Genomic DNA, 19,455 nt, shown 5'->3' with positions numbered 1-19,455 from the left:
ATCATTATCATCACCATCACCACCACCACCACCACCACCACCACCACCATCATCATCATCATCATCGATGTGACGTGGCCTGGAAGACAACCATTCAAGGCTTACCAGAACCCACAAGAGTGAAACAAAAGTGCCCCACTCTCCCAAATGCAGTGAAAGTGGTACCCAAGGTGAAAGCAGAAGAACTGGCAGATATGGCACGGAGAAAGCATGCTGGAGGAGAAGGAAAGCTGTACAAATGCCCTGGGAGGATGTGAGACAGCACACGCAGGGCATAAGAAGACCAGAAATACTACAGGAGGTTTAAATCCTAGCACCACATGTTGATTCAGTGGAGAGGGGAACTTGATGATGCATACCTGAGGGAGGGAGCTGAGAGGGAGTGAGATGGAAGGAGCGAGAAAGAACTGCTTAGACCAGAGTGAGACCTCCCTCCCCACCCACCATAACCTGGAACCCCACAGTGTGTGCATTTACGTCCAAGCTGGCTGCTGTTGGAAGCAGGGCCAAATATTGCAGGCTATTTGGAGATCCATGATAAGAGGTCATTTGGAGACAAGATGAAGAACACGAGCATATTGTGAGATGCTAAATGTAGTGTATATTAAGTGTCTTAGTGAGTGCAGACGAATATTTTAGCATAGTGAGTAAATACAAATATTTTAGTATCCTAATGAAGAATACGACAGCAGAGAGGATGATTTGAGGTATATCTTAATCTACCCACTTGAAAATTAGAGTAAACCCTGTATGCTCGTTATTGGTGACTTACTGGTCAGATCCCTTTACTATGTTAACCATAATTATATGCATGCATATTCTTTGAATTTTTCACCCAGCCATCTCTGTCTTTTATGCTTTAGCCCTGGTCTCTGACCTGCACTTCACAGTGCTTCAGGACTCATCCATTCCACATCTGTCAGTTGCATATAGGTCTCAATATATCAAATGTGTGTTAAGGCTTTGGAATAGGATCAAGAACCTTATTATAAAATATCACTGTCTCTCCAAGTGTGGAAAAATATCATATCAGATACAAAGTAAGTACTTGGCACTTGCTTGTTGACCAATTTATCTTTTTAGGGTTGAATGGCTAATAAAACGCTTTATGTAGCAATTCCTCTGCTAATAGAATATGCACAATTCCTCTTGGTACCTGCTGGGCATTTCTAGGAGATGCTAAAAATCATTCATCAATTTTCTCCTTTATGTGTTATTCAATTAGTTTGTCTAGGGTGCGGTCTAGAAGAAGCATCAATCAAAAGCATTATAGCAAGTTGTGTGTGAGCTCTCTCTATGCTATGGTTTGCATCTGGGTCTCTTGTCCAGATAAGTACTAGACTCTGGAATCACACTCATGGTCTGCTTTAAGAATGCAATATGAAAGACTAAAATCACTCAGTGCAGTTACTGTTTTCTGCAACAGAGTGATGAACTTGAAATCAATTTGGTGGGAAAAAAAATCATATTGCTACTGTAACTAGCATAGTTTATCTTGTACACTCTTGGATTAAATAGTCTGCACCGAGCTCTTTGGTGCCCAGAGTGTCTAGTTTACTGACCTTTACAAAGTATATTTAATTCTTTAACATTTAATTGCAACTAAGCTATTTGCATATAATTATATTTAAGTCATGAAGCAAATACCACTTACATATATTTCTTACAATTAATAACCACACTATCATACAATAATGATCATTAGTTACATACAACAGATTATCATGGCAAGTTAATGAGTTATCAATCCAAATAACATTTGATCAAACGTCTCAACTGCTTTGTGGAAATAAGCAACATTGATTATGATATTTTTTAAGATTTAGGATCCCAAGGTAGTCCCGGTAATTTCTTTATGTGGCAAAGAACAAAGTCAAATTCTTGACGCTCCTGCCTTTGTCTTCTGGATGCTGGGATTAACAGGCACCATCCCTCCAGTTCACTTGTTATAAAATGTCATCATTTTATTCTGGAGCTAGTGAAAAGATGAACTATTTTGTTTGCCTATACAATACATGCATTGAAAAAGATCAAATCAGACACAATTAAATGTACCGAGACTTAAAATTTTACATAGTATGCAACCTGTGATAAAAACATCATTAGGCATATTTCTTGACCAAATTAGCATTAAGCAATGTGCTATTGGATTTTTTTTTTTACTATTGCTTTATGTATTTGCAGAGTCCAGTTAGTTTAGATGCCTCTTGCATGCTCAGAGTAATTCACAGTGGATTTGTTGCAGGTATATTGTTGTTTCTTAGCTGTGTTATTGATTCTTCAAAAAATATTTACATTAAGGATGACAGTGAGTATTTGTGAATTTGGTGTGATGTATGTACCCTCCAGTGATGTCCTTTTTCAGTTCTTGTGCCTAAAGACTAAACTGTACATGAGCAATCTTAGCCTCTACAACTGTTTGTTAGGAATGACTGCTCTAGGTATACAGGCTAGTTATATAAATAATAGATATAATTTCTATCTATTATTCTAACATACATGAAATTTTTTCATACTGTCATTCATCCCACAGATTAGATTCTACTTAGTGATGAAATAGCAGATCCAGACAACTTAGAAGTAATTTTACATTTAGCAGTGAACTGGAATTCACTAATACCTTTAAGCATTCTTGGACACAGAGAACAAAATATACCACTAAGAGTCATTTTTCATTGTTTTAACTATCAAGAAAAAACATCCATATCCTTCTCTAAAAACTCTGTTCTTCCTCACAGAGGCAACATTCCCTAAAATGGAGATTAATAAGCAATTAATGGCTCAGACTTAACTCAATAATTGCAAATGTGCTAGTATAATATCTTGATAAATATAAGAATTTCAAGAGCCAAAAAATTAAACACTTTGATGTGTGTAAGATCAATAGACGTGACTTATCACTATTTAATATCAGTTTTAATTTTTAAATGCCATGTTCCAGTGAAAAAAGTTTACTGCACAGGAAAATTGAAATTCCAAGAAAGAATCCAGACAAAAGAAACAAACTTTATATTAAAGGGCCGTTAAGAGGCCACACTTACGCAGCCACCTCTTCTTTCGACAGCCCTTTCAAATTCTGCTCCAGGTAATAATCTATGTCATCTTTCTCTTTGATCAACTGGCTCCTAAATGGAATAGAAAGAAATAATATAGTACTGTCTGACCAAGTTGAAAAGCTTCCAAACACACAGAATGCTACCAGGAGAGAAGACTCGTTCAGTAGACAGGGGCGTCCAGGGTGCACGGCGTCCGGGGCGTGCTCTGCCCTAGCTGCACCTTAAATTTTTTGGATCATTTCTAAATAACTGGGAAGGCAGAAGACAGGGAAAGTACACGTACTGAATAAAGGGTGTGTTGTATTCTTGTAATGTATTGCCACAGGTCACAGGCTGGAGTCATGCAAGGCTGTTGTAGTACTACACTTGCTATTGTTTTTTGGTAGAGGACCTTGAATCAAGAACAACTGTTTGATTCAAATGTATCAAATATGTTTACACCAAACATTATTAAAGATTTCCCTGAGATGACGTTGAAAAGGTTTATTTTTTTCCCCAATTGTTCTACTGTTTTGTTTTTGGTTTTCAGACAAGCTGTGCTCTGCAGCCCAAGCAGGCCTTGTCACTGGCTGTCTCGGCCTCCTGTGTGCTGATCAATCACAGATGTGACCTATCATGTCCTACTAAATACCTGTTTGTGTTTCTTTCTCAAATCATAAATGAATCTCAAATTATTGAGATGCAAAATGTGAAAATTTTAAAACAGATTTCATTGGAAAATGTGTTCGTACTAACATCCTCTATATTTGTAAAACTAAATACAGATTAAGTCCCCAGAGCCCTCTATGAGTGGCACTAAATATCCCTAAATAGTCACATTTTTACTTACAGAACACTTATTAAAGAGTAATTGTAAAAAACTTTACCCAAGATAGTAATAATATAGATATTTTCTTTAATAACATTCTTTTCAAAAAATCCATCTGCTCTTAGGGTGACAATCAGTCATGTTTATTGCTCATTTTGAAAAGAATATGTAATCTTAATCAGGGCAAAAAGACAGACCAATCAAGCTTTTTGAATTCTGTAAATATTTCAAAGATCAAAGAAGTACACATGCACATGTGCATGCACACACATTGTGCACTTATTAAAAGAGAGCAAGCACTTATACGCAGCCAGGAGCCCTTGTGTCGGTTTGGCTATACGTTTACTTGGGTCCAGGTGCTTCAGTCTTTTCAGGAAAGACTGAAAATGCAGGACAAGAACAAAGAAGTCTTGTAGTTGTCTGATTGTTGTACTTTACAGGAATTGACATAAACGCACGAAAAGAAAATAGCCAAAAGTACATATGCAAATTACTTCTATTCATAGCAATATGTGCATTTCTGAAAAATACACCGGCAAATGGCAACTTCAAAGTAGCTCGGAATCTGTTAATATTCATAAATATAAACGTATCAATTTCTTGCTCTGTATTGTGTGACACTCCAGTAGTTTGGTAGCCTCTCGTCAGCAGCAACAGCATAGGGAAGAATTTCCAGTCCCCATCATTCCAGGAACTAAAGCCTGCCTGCCAATCTATTCCAGTAGGAAACAGGCATCCTACTAAGAGCATAGCCCTCCAAAACAGAAGTCAGCCAGTGTCTGAGACTTTGTGAGCTAAAAGCCACATATGCTTTCATCTTAAAAGCTTCTGTATTCTTTCTGTACATATTTTTAAAAATCTTGAAATTCTATAAAAAAAATACAGAAAATAATTTCATAGGAAAGAAAAAAATGAAACCACCACCAGCTTGGTAAATAAATATACTGGTTATACCTGAGTGAGTCTCACAAAGCCTTTCAAAATGGTGAATTTGAATATTTGACTCTAACAATGTTGTCCTTTCTCTTCTTTACATAGCTGCAGTTTCTGAGAGTGCTATTAACTCTGACGGGCTGCAGGAACCTGTACTCTGTAGGAAGCAGCGGTGCATACCTTGGGATTGTTTTTGAAGAGCATGGTAGTTTCTGCCTGGCTAACGTCGCAAGCCTTGTACGAGTCATGGGCAGTGGGGGAAAGGCGGCCATTGGGGGCTGCAAAATAGAAGCAGAAGTGATGGTTATAAAAGGATAAACCTTTAAAGACTCCTTGAAGATAAGATAACATTAGCAATGTCCTGTGTATTGTCTGAGGTGAGGGTGTCTCCATATTCTTCAGACTGTGTTTCTCATCTCTTCTACTGTCTGTCTTTTGGACAATTGTCTGTATCTCTATACCAGAATGGTTTAGGAGAAAATACATTAAATGCATTGATGGTTCAACTTTGTTAATAGTTCTGTTAATGGTCACAGTTGCAGTGCAAAAATGAAGCCTCTTTGGATAGCCGTGGGTTTCCAGATGCATGCTTTGCTTTCCTGTTACAACACTGAGAAATAAAGGATTCCCTTATAATGATAGATGCTGAGAATGATTCTCAGTAAGGAGGCAGCTTCCCCCGGGAGGCAGATAGCTAAAATATGTAATACAGCAAATCATTCCAAAATATGTTGGTTTTAAAACACCTTTCCTTCTCACACCTTGAATGTGTTAAGAATTTAGATGGGGTGTAAAAGTGGCAGCTCTTCTTTGACCCTTAATGAGTGCACCTCTTCTGACTGCTTAGAAGGTCAGGTAACCCCGCTAGGGGCAGGGCTTATCTCCACTCATTTATCAGATGGTAGGGGCTATCATCGGGGACCCAAACAGAGCTATTTTCTAGAGCACATACATGTATTGTGGCCATATATCTTGGGTTTTTTCATTGTATAGCAGCCTCAGGATTTCTCAGGGCCAACAGGGCTTCAAAGGCAAGTACCTTAATGAAATATCCAGAAGCTCAGTCCCTCTTAGATCAGAGCCTCCAGGCCACACAGTCCTGTCATAAAAAGTCTGTCCCTCTGTAAGGCATGTGAATACACAACCTTCCACCTGAGGGAGACTGCCACAGATACACTTGAAGAGGAGAATTCTGAGTAGAAGAGATGATGCCCACTGTATTTTAAAATGCATTATGCCACAGGTGTTAGTATTGAGAAAGGAGAGTTAATCGAGTTTTTAAAACTATGTCCCCAAAGAGAGCAAGGTGGATCTTGGTACCCAAAGGACCGACAGAGAAAGGACATCTACGGTGACAAGGCTCTAAGTTGCAAGAGCCCACCTTCTACCTACGTAGGGAGACATTAAAAAGGCCAAATGTTCCTGACACCATCACTACTGTGCGTACCAGCTTTGATTCCCGTCAGCAGCTACCTGAAAGGTTGCTTCTAAGTTTCAAATTACTTGTCACCCACATTTTATACATGTTTGATCTGAAGTAAAACCATCAACCCAGGTCCCAGTAGTCAATAGATTATTCAGTGAACCCCTACTTTGTGACAGGCACTGTCCTAGGTGCTGGAGACATACCATCCAGCAAAAAAGACAAAGATCTCTGACCTCATGAAGTTTGAATATGGGAGTGGATACTCAGAAAAGTACACAGAAGTTACATAAGTAAGATAAACAGAACATCATATGGTGATAAAAGAGACGTCACAGAAGAAATAGAACACAAGTGCTAAGCAACAGTGCAGGGCACATGGGACAAAAAGACAACATTAAAATTAGGGAGACAGAGACTTGAAGCTATTGTCGAAACTCTCACGTTTTCCTGATTGACACAATACTCTTTCTACTGGAGATCTTCCAGATACCAGGATCCACCCGGGTTCTTTGAGGTGACCCAATTTCAGCTTCCCTTTGAAAGGTTTACTCTGATGCTTCTGAGATTACAACACAGGGAAAGGAATGCCAGGATGCAGAAGGGCTACTGTTGAGGCATCTATGAAATCTGGCAGGAGAGGTAGGTGGGAGAAGATGTAATTAAACCTGAGATAGAGCCATCTACGGACAGTGGCGTGCTAAGATACCCATGGACCCCAGAGTAGGGAAAGGGGACACCAAGACTTTCCAGGAAGTCTTGTAAAAGTCAATATTGATAGGTTTGATCTCATGTTTCTAAGAACGATTATCACATCAGACTGGAGTATTTTTGCATAATTAAGGAGATAATTTAAATACAGATTAGTATTTTATTTCTGATACATTAGAATGCTATTACCCTGTTTATGCAGCCATGATTAACTGCATGAATCATAAAGGAACATATTCTATGCTTTTATAGCATATGCATATAGCTATAGCTACACAGTTAAAGCACACCGTCTGAACAGAAAGTAGTTTTTATGTGCAGAATAAGCGACAGAAGTGAATGGTAATTACAAGGGATAATTTCATAATATAATAACTTTGTAACTCAAAAAGATCTATTTTTTTTCTGATCAAATGTTATATCAAGTCAGTTTATCTGAATGCCCAGAATTTATTAAATCAAAGTCTTAAACATAACATGTGTTAGAAGTTTCGAGTGAGGACAATCCTCATAGATGTGCTTAAAGGAACACCAAAAGGCTCCCAAAGCTTGCCTTACCAAAGCTTACTCCAGAACCCATGAAGCGTTTGTTCCAGAGTATTCAGTGTTCCAGAGAAGAGTGGAATGAATTCAGTCGTAAGCCCCCACCTATCTACCCCTAATGGGGTCCCAAGGGGAATAAAGACTATAAAAGCTACCAGTTCTCCATTCAGCACACCCTGTGTCCCATGAGGGAATACATCCTGAGGCCCCGTTCGGCTGTCTAGGGCAATACAGGACGGGCTATGGAGCCAAGGAGTCTATGCAGTTGTAGAGGCCTTTAAAAGATTCACCAAGGAGCTTCTCACATACCAGGCAGACTCAGCTACATGCATGCGATGGGGCAGTGTCAGGAGTTCTGATAAGGCCTGCACACTCCACCTTGCCACCCCTCAAAGTGAGCCTTCCTGTATGTTATACAAAAACAAGTGGGCTAGCTGAATTTTCCCAGAACATATGAGCAAATAATGAAATCAAAATGCAAATGATATACTTGGGAAAGAATGTGTCTTCTTTGTCACACAGATCAACTGTGATTTTTCTTTTTCAAATTGTAAGTCAACGTTCGCACCATTAAGGTTTCAGCTGCCAGCTCCTTCATTTTGCTCTCCTCTGATCTGAAAGCAAGAGCAGCAGGAACACCTTTACTCTTAAATTTAGTTTAATGTAAGTATTGCGAGCCCTGCTGGCAAGCCTCAAGGCACAAACTCTGAATGAGGGGTGGTCAGAGCTGAATTATAAAGTGGGGAAGAAAGTTATTAACTGCATGCCGGAAAAACGTCACTCGGCTCATCTGCCTTAGAGAGTGGAAGGAAGCTGAGCATTGGGGTGGATTTCCAGCAGGTTCTCTCCTTGTTCTCAACCCACATCCTACCTGGCCTATGATTGCTAAGCAGAGTATTTTGTTTTCCATAATCGATGTGTGGTCTCCACTTCATCTATTTATACAATAAAAGGGTGTAGCTTGAATTACATGCTTCATGTGGGATTTTAAGTGCACTCACTATTCAGTGTGATCCTGCACCGAATTATCTTCCCAAGTAACTGTCCTTCCTTTGATGCCTTATAAGTTTGTTCTATGTATGTTTTCATTAAGGCAGGGAGTAGCTACATTCTCACAAGTAACGGCAGCAGAGGAGGACAGAAGTAGAGGGAGGAAATGCCGACGTGTGAAGGAAGCTCTCATTTCAGGGTTTTGTTCTGTTTTAGAGTGGCAAAAGCCTCTTTCGTTCACTGTTACCGTGACATGAGTCATTTTCCCATGATTCCCAGCCTTTGTTGTTCTAACCTCGGCTCAGCGATAAGGAATTTAGTCCATTCCTGCTGTGCACTACCTGACTTAGGTCAGCAGCAAAAATGGAAGCCACCCTTAACCCTTGGCCATCAGGGTCCACCCCAACTCATCCCTACAGAAGAAAGCTGGGAAGGCAACCAATCAGTGAGAGAGAAGGAGGGTACTTCTCAGGCTGGTACCAAAATGTACTTAGCCCCTGGAACCCAGGCTGAAGTAGTGCACTAGAGAGGACCCAGGGGGCATTTCCCCCTCCCCTCCAATGCCAGAGAACGGCTACATGTGGCTGAGGCAAAGATCAAAAGGCCTCCTGGAGCCATTCCACAGTTGGTATTCAGAAAAGATTTGGCACATCCTTTGATCTGCTGGTTGGCACTCACATCAGCTGCTGTTACAGCCTCTGAGATTGGCCCTCTCATGCAAAGACAAATGAGAATGGAGAAGCAGGGGATAAAGGTTTGAGAGTTCTGGGTCAGGCTGCATGTGTCCAATGGTGGGAGTTTACATTTCTGGCCCCCAAGTGAAACTCTTCAAAGAGTGACCCTTTTGCCCACTCCCCCTTGACATTTCCCCAAACAGGAACTACTAAAGGAGAGCAGATGACTGTGTCCTCCACAGCGCCAGTTCAGAGAGGGACCACGTCTTAATGACTATATTTCCAGGTCCAATCACTGTAACAATGAAAGCTGAAATAAGAAAAACAAAGCCAACAGGCCCAGCAAACAAATTATTATGCATCACGGAGAAATTCAAAATAAATATGATTTCCCTACCTATGACACAAAGTCATTCTTATGATTCAGAACTTTTTATATAAGAATTCTTTAGCTCCAAGAGATGAAGTGAACCACAGGATTCATTTAGTAGACTATTCTTACATGATTGAAAAACAAGTTCAGATAAGTTAGTTTGAAATTTTGGACACTCCTAGCATGCTGTGGACAGCTGGACGGGTTGTGAAATAGATCGTAATCACACATTTCCCACCACCTGACATTTAGTAGTGGTTCAATCAAAACATCAAGCAGGGAAAGCTTTAGAACTTAGGACACATTCCATCCAGCTTACATTTGCAGATAACTGATTGCTCTGGACTCTTAGACACCTGTCTGAAAAATCCGTAAACAGAATGCAACAGCAAAGAACACAGAAAACAATTAAAAGTACTTAGCAAAATAATTCCTCTGTGCTCCCCAACTCAAGAAACAACGCTCACTCACACCAGTAGATAAATAAGTTAACAGTACTGTGTACACAGCGTATAGCATATATTTAAATGAACTAAAAAGTAAAACATCCCAGTTAGACACCATGAAACTAATCGTTAATTCAACAAAATGCCCCCCAAACACCTGAAACTCCAATATGGTTCAGGATCGTCAGTTCTTTTTCTGACATTTGTGAATCGGAGCTGTTTTTAATGACAGCTGAGAAAGGAGAATGTGTTTCTTCCCTTCTTCTTCTTCCACCCACCTCTGAATAGGTCTGCTGTGCCTATATGTGGTGTGTGTGTGTGTGTGTATGTGTGTGTGTGTACATACATAAACATATATATTTGTTTGGGGTTTTTTTTGGCGGACCAAGTGGTCCCAGGGGCAAGAAGAGCGCCTTCTGCTCCTCTGAAGAGGGGATTGATTTGAGGGGTTAAATGGAGAGGGCCTTTTCTCTCCAGAAGCTGGGGCCCAAGTAATGGAGGAAGGGGTTCTAGGAAGAGCAGCCCAGTCTCCGGGGAGCTGACCAGATTCTGTTCCCAGCCTTGCCCCACAAACCTCAGAAAACTGGCTCTGGGACTGTGGTTCTGTGTCCCCTGACTAAGCTCCTGCAGGCGGTGGGTTCAGGGAGCCGTCCTCTCATCCCAGGTTAGTGGCTTGGCTTGCAGCAGACAGGAGACGCTCAAAGCGTCTCCAGGGAAACAGAGTGGCTCGGAGTGCAGCATGGAGGCGGAGTTAGGCTAATATGAGCTTTGGGATTGGTCAGCTCCAAGACTCTTCAAGCGTGGGGGCGGTACTTGGAGGGGAGCTGTTAATGATTGGGCGTGGCCTGCAAGAGGATCTGGTTCTTCCAATAGACTTCCCAGAGAAATTCCCATAATCCAAGGCCCTTCGAGTTTCTGAATGCCCCTGAGTTGTTTCCTTTAGAGTGCTGCTTTTTCTCAAGTATTTTTCAGTATTTCCATGCATTCAGTTTTTTTCTCGTGAATATGCAATTGATCCTTGTGACTACCTATGGCCAGCGCCATCTCTTGTCTACACCAGAGAGCCTCATCTATTCTTAAGAATTCATTTTGTAGCTTTCAGGACTGCCTTTAAAGCAACTCCATTTGACCCGTGTGAGTTCTCTCCCAGGCTCTCTGCTCTCTGCTGATTTTCTGCACGGGTGATTCGTGAGTTCTGTTTGTTGTCTTTCACAGGTAAAGACCTCTGAATTGGAGGTCTAGAAAACCTTCTGCCTGTTTGCATTTATTCTCCCAACTTGCTGTTCCTAACCCACTGGAAAGTCCATGACTGATCTTGTGCTGAACATGAGGTTCCATAGAGATAAATCTTTGCAAATGATATAAAACTCAAACTTAAACAAAAATAAAGGGGAAACAGTTTCCTCAAGGGCAGGGTGCCAAGGTGAAGGGTTCAGCCACTCGTTTTCTCAAGGGACTTGGACCCTTCTGAAAGCATCGTAAGGACATGTTATCTTTATCCACATAAAATTAACCTCACTTTACTCTTTTCACTCATAAATGTCCTTACTTTGAGACCATCTTCCCTGAAAGTGTCAGCTAAATGTGCGTTTTTGTCTTTCCTTTCTCTTGTCTAATTTCTGTAATAGCATGGGGACAGGGGTGTGGTATGTATTCACACAGATTTTGAATTAACTGAATGATTGACAGGACAGATAGAAGTTCCTCTGATTGATTCTCTCTTCCCTATCTAAAATTCAAAGGAGAATGGGGAGCTGATACAGATGACCACTTCAAGTTGTTACTGACCTACTACATCCAGGGTGTCTTCTGATCGGTGCTCTGAAGAGGGGTATTTAGGGTAAGTCAAAACTCCCTTTAAATGCCAACTCTAATCCTTCAGTGGATGCCACCACATCCTAGCCACTTCCCATAATAGATCTCAATGCAGTTTTGACACCCCATTCATCAATTCCGATAGGAAAATTTCCCTGAGTCCTCCTGTTTTGACTCTGGTGTTTTATTGAATGTTCCCTTTGCAACACTGAAGAATGAATATTCTAGGCAATTTGAGTCCTTTCGGGGATGACATTGTCCAACTTTTCCCTACAGCCATTGGTAAAGTGTACTTATAAAGTATCCTTTTACATTTGCTATTCCCGCCACTCGTGATGAGACCCTGGAAGCCCTTTCCTTGTCACTCCTGTGTAGGTGATCTCCTAAGAAGATCTACATTGTCAATGACAGTCACAAGCCTTAGTTGCCTAAAACATCAAAGCCATTTCTGAATTATGCTCTGTGCTGTCACAAGTCAGCCTTGGGTTCTGCTCTGTGCTAATGTCGTAATAGACCTGGGCTGGAAGGACTGACTCCGGGGCATGCCTCGCCTGTGGAGAGAGATGATAATGGAAGAAAATTGCCCATTGTCTTCAAAGGCTTCATCTAGAATAAAAGCAACAGCTTTCTCTCGTTTCTTTGACCACAACTCACATGATCCCGCTCAACTATAAGAACCAGGGAAACTGTCTCCTTAATATGTGTTTGAAAGAGAAGCGAAGCACCTGTAAATGACAGGTGAAATAGTCACAGTGGCTCTTCCCAGTGTGACCTGACTTACTGAAGCTTCTCTGGAATATCTGATTCTCTGAGAACAGAGTTTCAAGGTATGCTTCATCAGAGCTAGCTAATTCTGTTTATGCTTTTGTTTAGACATCTCATTAGGTTCTTGAGGAAGAACCCATCAGTCAACATCTTGTATATCCATCCTCACATTTACATAACTGTAAGCTATTACTTTACAAGTAGTTTCCTTTTTAAATGAAGGTTTCCTTCTTCCACCATTCTGATTTTTAATATTGATCCCCCTGACTTGAATTCTTAACCCCTAACAAATACATTTTTACATTTTCATTCTTTTTACCATTTTGTTATATATTATCTGTAAAATTTTTGAAAATATTACTTGTCAGCTCCTTATTAATGCTTTTGTATATGGAAAGAATCATATGTTTAGTTTCTCTAAAGCCTCTCTTATCATTAGACTTATTTCCATCATGTGTGTGTGCATGTATGTGTGTGTGTGTGTGTGTGTGTGTGTGTGTGTGTGTGTACATGTAGAGGTTAAGAATTTGAGGATGAGTTTGCGTTCTCTTCTTCCATTCTGTGGGCCCCAAAGTTCCCTGGGCTTTGAGGTAAGTGCCTTTACCTGCTGACCATCTTGCTGGTGCAGGATAGGCTTCTAGTTGGAGATGCTGACCCCACAGAGCTTTGTACATGCTAAGTACACATTCTACCACTGAGCTATGTTGCCACTGTTGTTAATACATTCTTTTTCATGAACAGAACTTCTTCTCAATTATCCCTGAATACATCATATTTTTAAGACTATACTTGTTTTCCATAAATTGTATTTGCCTACAGAAAAGTTTTTCTTTGTTTAACGTTGACATTTTTACATAGCCAATTACACTTGGCTGCTATAATGCTTATCAGTAGGTTCAGCTGCCAGTAACAGAAATCAACAATAAGAGAACTGGATCATCAGTCCATGGTTCCCAGGGTCTGTTTTACAACTTAACTGAATGTGGAGTCCATTGTCTATAGAGGAAGTCTTCCACAACCCAGCCACAGCATCTTCATTTTCTCTGAGTAATGCACACACAGGGGGGAAGAACTGCATCAACATGCCAAGATGAACCACATATTACTGCTTTATCCCACCAACAAGAGCTTCCACACTCGCCATTTCAAGCTTCAAGGACAGGTGGGGAAATGTCAGCTATATTTTCAATATCCATATGCCAAGCCTAAAAATTAAGGATCAATAGCTATGGCAAAGAAGAAATAGTGAGAGATGGGGGACTCTGGGCATCAGAGCTCCTGATACTGGCCATCCTAGGAATTAGCTACAACTCTGGTATAAGTCACCTATTTTCTCAATGGAATTGGTTTCTCCAAAGTTTTTTCTGGCTGCAGTACATACTACTTTTAGAGAGCTACCTCTCAAGCTATGTCCACTGAGGGGACTCTGGCCAGCCCAAGCATGACAAAATGGCTCTGGTAGGCCTCATCTTTCTCTCCCACCCCTTCTGCCATGCTAAAAGCCATTAGATTACATGCATTCCTAAAGCTAGCCACGAAGGCCTGTTTCCTTATTTGACCACTTCCTCCTCCTGAGACTATAAATGTCCAACTATCTTAGTATTGATGTCAATCAACCAAAAGCTCCCTTTGGCTCATCTAATTAAATTAAGAGTAAGCACCTCACCTGTAACACAGGGTTTACCCTTTAACTTTTATAAACTGCCATTTGCCTATGGGTCACCACTGTCTCCTCTCTAACCAGAGGCAGTCTCCTTTGTGCTGAGAACTTGGTCTTTTGGGTGTAGCTGATCCCTTTTTTCACAGCACTAGAGTGAACAAGCGATCTATCTAGATGTGTCAACGGGTGCATCTGGGAGTGCACGTGCTTTGTTGACAGTTCGTTTGGTGTTGTCTGAAACAGGTGCATGTTCTAAAGTCTGCTCCCTGCTCTGTGTCTAAAGGAGAGGCCAGCCAATAGAATGCAGACTAGCTGGACTGCATTGTGTTCAGATCTTCATTTCGCCTGGGTTCAGTCCTGCTCCACCTCCTTCGTCTTCTTCACCTGCAGCCGCTGAGCAATGACATCAGGGTTGTGATGAAAAGCTGTCCATCATAGCAGCAATACTGTGGCCTGCTTGCCAGGCCCATCCTTCTGCCCACGCCCTTCTGCGTCCGCCCAGAGCATAGGGCCTTTAAGCTCTTACAGCCATTGGCATCTTCTGCTCTGTTTTCATTGTATGTGTTATTATATTGACTTGTTTACGATATTCATAAATTTGCCACTGAATATGGAGATGGAAGGGAGATAGGAATCTTCATTTGTCATAAGTTTTTCTAAGAAAGCAATTATAAGATAAAACAGGAGAATTGTGGAGCAGATAAAAGGAAGTTAAAATATGGAACAAAAAATGGAAAACATAGTGAAAGTGACAGAAAGGAATTGATCACTGATTCATAGTCACTAAGTTATAAAACCATCTTCATGTTACAATAGTGCTGTGTGGCAAGACTTTTCCTGGAGACATGCAACACTCATGTCTACTCAGCCCAAATAAGGAGCCCATGACAGACTGTGGTATGGATACCAGCAAAGTCCAAGCAATTTTATTGAGGATACTTACAGGATTGTGGGTGAGGGGTTACCTATAAGGGCAGAAATGACTCAGATAAATGCATCACTCACCCCAGCATGGGTGACAGCTCACAAGAGCTGGGAAGCTGGAGCCCACTGCACGGCCTGCAGCCAGCTCAATAGGCTGGAGGGTGTCCTTTCCAAGTGGCTCAGTTGATTTAAACCTCCTCCAGGCAGCTCAGCGGCTTGTGCTTCTTCCAGGCAGCTGGCTGGTCTGGTCTCAGAGTCTCTGCAGCTTGGATCCTCTGAAAAGCATGCTCGGCAGCTTGTCTTGTTTACCCTAGGGAAGAAAGGGTTTGGTGAGTCTGGCCGGTTTCAGGGACTTCCTGAAGCCATTTTGAGTTGTTTACCTTCTGGATGGGACTTTCCTGCAGGATGGAATGTTTTAATCTCAGAGGAAACTTTTTCACAACATATTTGTTGCTAAATTGACTGATTTTCATTTATAAAATGTAAGTCAGATGAAGCTGCTTGCATATAATTTATCTGCCACAGGCCTACCCCCCTTCTCCAGCATTCATACCTTATAGTCTTGTGGAGAAACAAGATCATGACAGAGGCCTGGTGAGGTTTAGGTATTGATCTTGGAATCTGAAGTTTGAATAGCAAAGCAAAGTAACAACAACAACAACAACAACAAACATAATCATATTTGTCATGTATTCCACATCAGCAGAGGTCTCTTTAGAAGGTAATTCCTGCCCAAAAGTTCTTGTGATGACTCTGGCAGTCTTATTTTCAGGAGTCTACCTCAGCCCCTGCGGTACCCAGACCCGACTTTTCAGGTTCTTATCTCTTTCCCTTAGGTAGACTCAACTATTTGGAATTGCTCAGAGAACTGTACATTGGGTCCACATACTGCTTTGTGGATCCTATGTATATTTAAGGTAAGTCTATTTACTGGTCTCCTCTCCCTCTCCGTCTCCCTCTCCCTCTCCTCTCTCCCTCTCCCTCTCCTCTCTCCTCTCTCTCTCTCTCTCTCTCTCTCTCTCTCTCTCTCTCTCTCTCTCTCTCTCTCTCTCTCCCTGTGTGTGTGTATGCTATGTGTGTGTTAGAGAGATAGAGAGATACAGTAACAAAGAAGAGGTCATGGTTGTGAGAGGGATTGGGGTCCTGGGATGTGTTGGAAGGGAGAAAAGAACTGGAAATGCTATGAGTGTAGTAATGACGTTTGCAGTTCTCAAAAATTAAATGCAAAACAAATAGTTTTGCTGGGGAAATTCAGACATAATAGTGACTAACAATTCCTTGAATATTCATATAATCTCCAGATTTGATGGAGAGAAACCGCTTAAACTGATGGTGACTGACAGTGTGACAGAAGGTGAGTTGGACAGACAGTGAGCCAGGATGGCAACAGCCTGATGGTGACAACCTGCAGGTGATGGCTTCATGGTGACTCTAGCTGTGTTACTGTTTCTGACAGGACTTTTCCCATGGAGCAAAGTCTTATGTAGCATACACTGTTCCCACCTTTATGTTAATAGATAAGATGAAAACAGTTTGTTTTTACATAGGCAGGGCTAACTGTATTTTTATTTTCCAGTGTAGTAGTAACTTGTGGACTCTGACCTTTTGTCTCTGCACATTAGTCTCACATAAAAGACTTAATTCTCTGCCTTCATCTCTGTCTCTGGTCTCTGTCTGTCTGTCTGTCTCTATCCTCCACAATCATGGTGGCTTACCACACTGACAGATATTTTAAAAGGCTGAAGAGTATGAAGTAGCAGGTATCTTCCATGCATACTGTCATACCTTTTGTCTCAGTGGGGTTTGTTAAGTGGAGAAGCTTAGGACTGGCCATTACAGTGTGGAGGTCAACTTGTCACAATGTTGCTGGCCAACCAAAATACTGAATCACCTATTTTTGTTGTTGCATTTGTGTTTTGCTGATTCTTTAAAAATATTTACATTTTGTATTGTGTATATAGGGGTCAGTTCTCTCTTACTACCATGTGGATCCTAGGATTTGAACTCAGGTCATCGGACTTGGCAGCAAGCTCCTTAACCTGCAGAGTCACCCCACAGGCCCCTGCTGACCCTTTTCCCCTTTGGTGGCCTGATATGAACAGTGGCCTCTGACCATTTTTGTAGCTGTACCCTATCATGAGAGAATTATTATTCTTGCGTAGGATTGGCCTGGCCAGCTGCCTGTGGCTTCACAGTGATTTAGCAAGCAATACCGCAGTACCATTCATTCAGATAAATCACTTGGGAAGAGAGTCTCAATAAGGAGCTGTCTAGATAAAGTTGGCCTGTGGTATGCCTGTGAGGGATTTTCTTAATTGAGTTAATTGATGTAGGATGACCCACCCAGATGTGGCTGGCTCCATTTCATGAGCTGGCCCTAGGTAAATTATACAGGAAAGAGCCCCCTGTGCACTGGCAAAAATACCTGCATTTGTCCTCTCTGTGATTAGATGCTCAAATTCCTGCTGCTTCAACTTCTCTGTAGTTGAACTTTAACCTGGGACTGTGAGCAGAAAAAGAAACCCTCTCTCCCTAAGGCGCCTTCACCAGTGTATTTTATCATAACAGAAGAAAGAAAACTAGGTACTAATTTAATAATGATTAAGTAGCTATTAAATAATACAAATGTAAATAAATACAATACACATTTAATTTCAAAGCACAAATTTACAGGTATTAATTACATGTAATATTTTTGCTCACAATAAGCACTTTAGAGTATTATATTTCTCCTAAAGTAAAAGTTGAAATTATACAATTTTATTGGGAAATGGCAAAGAGATTTAGCAATACCTAGTTTTAAATAGTTGAAGCTGAAGTACTTTATTTATGTTATACCAAATCTTAGGATGTTATTGATCTGACTGAAAATATTGTGAAATATTTTTGAGGTTCAAACATTTTGGATTTGTATGCTAAATCAGATGGAGAAGTCTAGTCGATATTTATTGATCTTCCATAAACAGTACAATGAAGTAGTTATTTGATGGTAAAACAAGTCATTTGCTTATTGACGTTTGAAAGTAATTTTTGCATTAAACTTAGAGTGTAAAAACCTTTATAGGTTTTACTGCTGTGTGCAGTACTTTTGTATTTGTCATAAGTGCTGTGCAGCTAAAAGAACTTATAAAAGAGAGTGGAAGAGCTAATCAAATGCAATCAGTACAGGCCCTCTCAAGCTTCCTATTGCTTGGTGGCACCTTAAACAATGAAAGGGGTGGAGAAAGAAGAGCAACAGCGTGGTGCACAGCGCTGACACACCAGTGTTAGAGCATCAGCACGGTGCACAGCGCTGACACACCAGTGTTAGAGCATCAGCATGGTGCACAGCACTGACACACCAGTGTTAGAGCATCAGCTCAGTGCACAGCGCTGACACACCAGTGTTAGAGTAACAGCCCGGTGCACAGCGCGGACACACCAGTGTCAGGAGGGGGCACATTCAAATGCTGAGTGTTTCAGACATGATTTTCTTAAAACTCTCACAACTTAAGGTGCCCTCGAAAGTCTTCAGGACTTTGGCTTGTGTGGTATCTAATCTGTACTCCTTGGTTTAAAGTCAAAACCTGACACTTTACAAAAATAACACCGTTTGTGCTAAAACACTCAAATATGCTTTCTTGAAATGTTATATATAGTTTTGTGCCTTTCTACAATGGATACAATTATGATAGGAACTTTTTTTCCAAATGTAGATTAAGCTCCACAAAATAATGTTTGAATATGTATACAAGTCTCTTAAAAATCTTAACTATGTATGAACATGCAGAGTAGTCAACTTTTGTTATGATCAATACTCGAGATAAATCAGCTTATAAAGGGGAAGACCCGTTTTGCTTTGTGTTTTAGTTCATGGGCACTTACCCCATTGCTTTGGCCTTGTAGTAAGAAGTACATCATGGTGGGGTGCTATAAAGAAAGTCTTTTTGCTTCATGGTATCCGAGAAACAGAGAGAGAGAGAGAGAGAGAGAGAGAGAGAGAGGAAGGGATGAGTATCCAGTATGCTCTGCAAGGGCCTGTCCCCAGTGACCAAACTCCCTTACATTAGACCCCTTACACCTCCCAATAGTGTCCCAGGCTGGAAAACAAGCTTTCAGCATTTGGGTCTTTGGAGGACACTCAAGAGCCACCCCTATAGTGATATAATAATAAACAATGACATGTGTAAAATTATACATATCCAGTGACTTATATACCAAGAATGTCATTCAGAGATATTAGGAAACATGTTAGCATTTTCCTTATGTAATACAGAACTGCAGCTTCTTACTTTTCTAAGGGAAAAAAAATGTTACCGCGTGTGAGCAAGGGGAACTCTAAATTCAGAAAGAAG

General features: G+C 40.9%; 1 protein-coding gene across 1 annotated transcript in view; it reads right to left on the bottom strand.

Annotated features, from left to right (window-relative positions):
* Ttc29 (tetratricopeptide repeat domain 29) overlaps positions 1–10,701 on the bottom strand; it is a 189,873-nt gene extending 179,172 nt beyond the window's left edge. The window contains exons 1-3 of the mRNA XM_031340377.1: positions 10,532–10,701; positions 4,978–5,075; positions 3,042–3,125 (exon numbers count right to left, since the gene is read on the bottom strand). Coding sequence (XP_031196237.1) covers positions 3,042–3,125; positions 4,978–5,069 — 176 coding nt within the window. The 5' untranslated portion in view covers positions 5,070–5,075; positions 10,532–10,701. The remainder of the gene's footprint in view (positions 1–3,041; positions 3,126–4,977; positions 5,076–10,531) is intronic.
* Between the last annotated feature and the right edge of the window lie 8,754 nt (positions 10,702–19,455).

Source organism: Mastomys coucha, unplaced genomic scaffold, assembly GCF_008632895.1.
Source record: "Mastomys coucha isolate ucsf_1 unplaced genomic scaffold, UCSF_Mcou_1 pScaffold22, whole genome shotgun sequence".
In the NCBI taxonomy this organism is placed as follows: Eukaryota; Metazoa; Chordata; class Mammalia; order Rodentia; family Muridae; genus Mastomys; species Mastomys coucha.
This window is presented reverse-complemented; position numbering and strand designations above follow the sequence as displayed.